A 4,443-nucleotide genomic window follows, 5' to 3' on the forward strand; every position below is an offset into this window, starting at 1 on the left:
AGTTCTATCTACCCTGTTGCAAAAAGGATCCAGCGATGTCTGGGTAGTAGCTCTTTTTTTCTTGTCATAGATGACACGGTAGCACTGGATTGCATTCTGAAAGGCTGCTGCAACCTTCGTGTACCATCCTATGCCTCAAAAGCTAACAGCGCCTCCTCAAATAAAGAAAATCCCCTTGCCATCTCCTGCGTCGTCAGTCTCTTCGGTTCTTCAGTTACTTCTTCCTCTTGTCTCTCTTCGTCCTTTCTCTGGGCCTCCAATTCCATCAGGTCTTCATTAGTCAGCTCCTCGTGTTGCACAGCCAACAGTACTTTCCAGACATTTACTCCAAGTGGCTTGTGTGTTGATAGATGGCTGTCTTCCCCATTTCCAGTATTGCCCTGGAATCATATGATAAGTTCTTTTTAAGTGTTTGCTGTTATGATGATGACGATTACTTAAAATATAATTCTGACTGAAGCCTGAGCACTCTCTTCTATCTTGTTCATATGATCCAGCAATCCCACTCCTGGGCATTTATCAGGGAATTCCCTGGCGGTCCAGTGGTTGCAACTCCACGCTTTCACTGCCGAGAGGTCTTCTAGTGAATGGTCCTTGGCCCTCCAGAAGGAGACGAAGCAATCCATCTAGAGCAGTGATCTTCACTTTTCCCTTCTCAAGCCTTTCAAGTTGTGGATCTGCTTGTCCCTCGGTGCAGACTCCAAAGCTATTTTTCCCCCCTCAGTCAGCCTAAAGAAAGGTGGAAGCAGTTATGCTTCTCACATTATCTTCCCACATGCATCTTCTGGATACAAATTTCCTTCTCTTCTTCTGGGGTACCCTGCACTCCGTCGCCTTTTATTTTCAGTTTAGTTGAAGTGAAAAATTCCACACCATAGAGAAGAGTTTTCAGTGCTGATAGGTGGGGCTATGATCGATAGTGTGGGATTGAATCCATATGCACATTGAGCTTCATTTCATTGTCAAGAATTTGAACAAGCTGTTGCATGGATGGAAGGTGATCAGATTCCAGCTTAGACCACACAGGTACATCATTCAAAGTTATCTCAAATGCACCTGTTGACATACACTGGTTCTCAATCATGTTGCTCAAGAAAAAGACCATCATACATGCATAGACAAGAGATTAGTGATGCAATAACCAGCAACTCCACAATTCAACGCAACCTTGTTTTCTTGGCCCCACTGCCAGATGCTAGGCGCTTGCATGCCAAAGAAAGCAAAAGGATCCTTGCCAACAATTATTAAGCCTATTAACACTAGCTTGAAGACTGACAGGAAAGATGCTATGTGTCTGTATATTGGTTGAGGGAGGTAATTCTCTCCTTCAATGCGGATGTCTGGGTACCGCTGGCTAATAACCCGCATGTACTCCTCAAACACCCGCCTATAACCTCAGGAAACACAAATCTGGAACTTGAGCAGCGGCCCCGTGGCATACTGCATCTTTAATCTCTTGCCAGGCACGCCACCCAGGTTGGCCGAGGCATCGCTCCGGACCACCGCCGACGCCGCCACCAGGAGAAGTAGCAGAAACCTCATCTTAAACGAGCAAACCACTTCGGCCGTCCTCAGACTCAGACTGCAGCCGGCCCAAGGTAGAGCCAGAGCCGCGAGCTGCTCCTATAAGCACTCTTTTATAAGTGTAGAATGGCCTATCTAATTTGATCCAGAACCCAGAGCCATAAAAGAAATGATTGATATCAATGACAAAAAATTAAATATTTCTGTATGGCAAATTGCACCATAAGCAAAGTCAAAAGACAAACAACAAACTGGAACAAATGATTGTAATTCAAATGACATATATAAAGGGCTTCTACGAATCAAAAATAAAATACCATCAGCCTAGAAGAAAAATTGTTGGAGGTTATGAGTGGGCAGTTCACAGAGAAGGAAATACAAATTGTTCTTAAATATGGGGGAAAATGTTCAACCTTGCTCATAATAAAAGAAATAAATAATTAAAGCAACACTGAGAAATTCTTCATTTATCAGATTCACAAGCTCCAAAAATTTGATAATCCAATAATTGGCAAAGATGTGGGGGAAAGGGTCTCTCAGACACTGCTGGTTGGGACTGTAAATCGGTAGGACCTCTGGGAGGGGTGAATGACAATGTCCGTCAAAACTACAAATACACCCAGGAATTCCACTTTGAGGAATTTATCCTACAGATATACTCACATGTTGCACAAATTGGCATATGCAGCATTATTTGTAACAGCGAAAGTTTGGAAACAACCAAAATGTCTATCACTAGGGAAGAGGTCAAATAAATTATGGTACATGCACTCAATGGAACATGATGCAGTCATCAAAATGAGTGAGGTATCTGTTGAGATGCTAATATGGAGCTTCAAGATACATTAAGAAAAAAAGCAAGGTACAGAACGCTGCATAAAATATACTAACATTTGTGGAAATGTATTTGCTTGCATATAAAAAAAAATCTCTGGAGGAATACATAAGCAGTGGATACAGTGTGATACTTCTGGGGAGAACTAGGTGGTTTGTTAGAAGGGAAATTTTCACTCTATTTCTTTTTGTACCTTTTGAATTTTGAATCATGTCAATGTATTGTCTATCCAAAAAAAATTTTTAGACAGATTTTATTTATTTATTTATTTATTTATTTTCGGCTGTGTTGGGTCTTCGTTGCTACGAGCGGGCTTTCTCTGGTTGCAGCGAGCAGGGGCTACTCTTCGTTGTTGTGAGCAGGCTTCTCACTGTGGTGGCTTCTCTTGTTGCGGAGCACAGGTTCTAGGTGCATGGGCTTCAGTAGTTGTGGCATGCGGGCTCTAGAGAGCAGGCTCAGTAGCTGTGGTGCACGGGCTTAGTTGCTTTGCAGCATGTGGGATCTTCCCGGACCAGGGATCAAACCCGTGTCCCCTGCATTGGCAGGTGGATTCTTAACCACTGAACCACCAGGGAAGTCCCAGACAGATTTTAATAAAATAAAGTGTATCTCCAATCTGCCTATTCCTCCCCATCTCCATTGCCACTTCTGTTTTCTTAATGACTTAGTGACTTAAATGGGTCCTCCTACAAGGAACTTCCCGTAACTATTCTAAGTGGTTTTCTACCTCTCCACCATGTTCTTTCCCATTGCTACACTCAGTGACAAAATCTATAAAGGCAATGAATACTTTGTAATTATATGCTTCATTTTGTTTCATTCATTCATCCATTCATTTAATCATTGCTGGTCGCCTGTTTCCATGCCCCATGAGGGCCGGAAATTCTTAATGATTGACTCACTACTGTAAACCCAGCACTTAGGCCAGTGTCTGGCACAATCAACGTTTGTCAAATGATTGAAAGTTTACAAAGAATGAGATTGTCTCACTCTGATATTCTTCTCAGCAAAGGCAGACACTATTGTCCTCATTTTCTAGATGAGGAAATTAAGGCTCAGAAAGGATTCATCTGAAGCCACACAGCTGGTAAAGCGGCAAAGCTGAAACTTCTGTTCCCAATCCAAGACTCTTTAAACAGCAGGTCTATACTTGTCACAATCTTAGGACTACTCTGCTGGAGTCCCACCCTCACCCTCACCCTCACCCCAAGGTACTCCAGGTAGATTTCCAGGCTATCATCGACAAATGCAGGGGTTCTTAACAGGGACCCTCTTGGTGGGTTTTAGTAGGCCTATCAACCTTTCTACATTGCATGGAGAATTTTACATGTAGGTTCATTGTATGGAGAAAGCCTCCAAGGTTTTCATCATCTTCTCAAAGAGTCTGTGACACACCTCCACCAAGTGAGTTCCCATGTCAGAGATTCATTCATTAGGGCTTCAGAAGATGTTTATCTTGTTAGGAGGGTTGTTAAGGAACCTGAAGCACTGGCTTTGGAATTGAGACAGGAGGGAAGAGGGCAGGGCACAACCATTAAAAGAATGACAGAGTCTTTGAGGACAAAACAAAAACTGGTTAGAATCCACTAGGTGCAAGATGACGGAAGAGTTGACTTCCAGTAGACCTTGAGCCTCATTATACACTCATTGTAATACATTAGCATATGCTAAATGACACACCCATCAGCGCCATGACAGTTCCGAGGCTGACCATAAAAGGCCAAAAAGTGGGTGGTGCCCAATTCCTGGAAATCCCCGCCCCTTTCTTTATTAGCCTATGAAATTACCCAGCCCACAAAAATTAACCACCCCCGTACCCCAGGGGCCGCTCTCACCTTCTGAGATGGCCTGCATTCTGCCTATGGAATGTGTATCTCTCTAAGTAAACCTGCTTTCACTTTACTATAGGTCACTCTTGAATTCTTTCCTGCATGAAACCAAGAACCCTCGCTTGGTGGCCCATCCCAGGAACTCACCTGAGACCTGGGACATAACCACCCTCTCATGCTCCATTTTCCTGCAACAGAATCACTAGTATAAGCCATGGGAACTGGCATTGATGAGGGCAGAAAAACAGAACTGAC

General features: G+C 43.4%; 1 protein-coding gene across 1 annotated transcript; it reads right to left on the reverse strand.

Annotated features, from left to right (window-relative positions):
* Positions 1-884: 884 nt before the first annotated feature.
* Positions 885-1,619, reverse strand: LOC309796164 (thioredoxin reductase-like selenoprotein T). Its single transcript, XM_082609218.1, has 2 exons — positions 1,168-1,619; positions 885-1,117 (listed from the first exon to the last, which is right to left on the reverse strand). Exons 1-2 carry the CDS (start codon positions 1,540-1,542, stop codon positions 908-910), a joined length of 585 nt encoding a protein of 194 aa, XP_082465344.1. The 5' UTR covers positions 1,543-1,619; the 3' UTR covers positions 885-907.
* Positions 1,620-4,443: the final 2,824 nt, after the last annotated feature.

Source organism: Mesoplodon mirus, assembly GCF_964341445.2.
Source record: "Mesoplodon mirus genome assembly, chromosome: X".
Taxonomy (NCBI): domain Eukaryota; kingdom Metazoa; phylum Chordata; class Mammalia; order Artiodactyla; family Ziphiidae; genus Mesoplodon; species Mesoplodon mirus.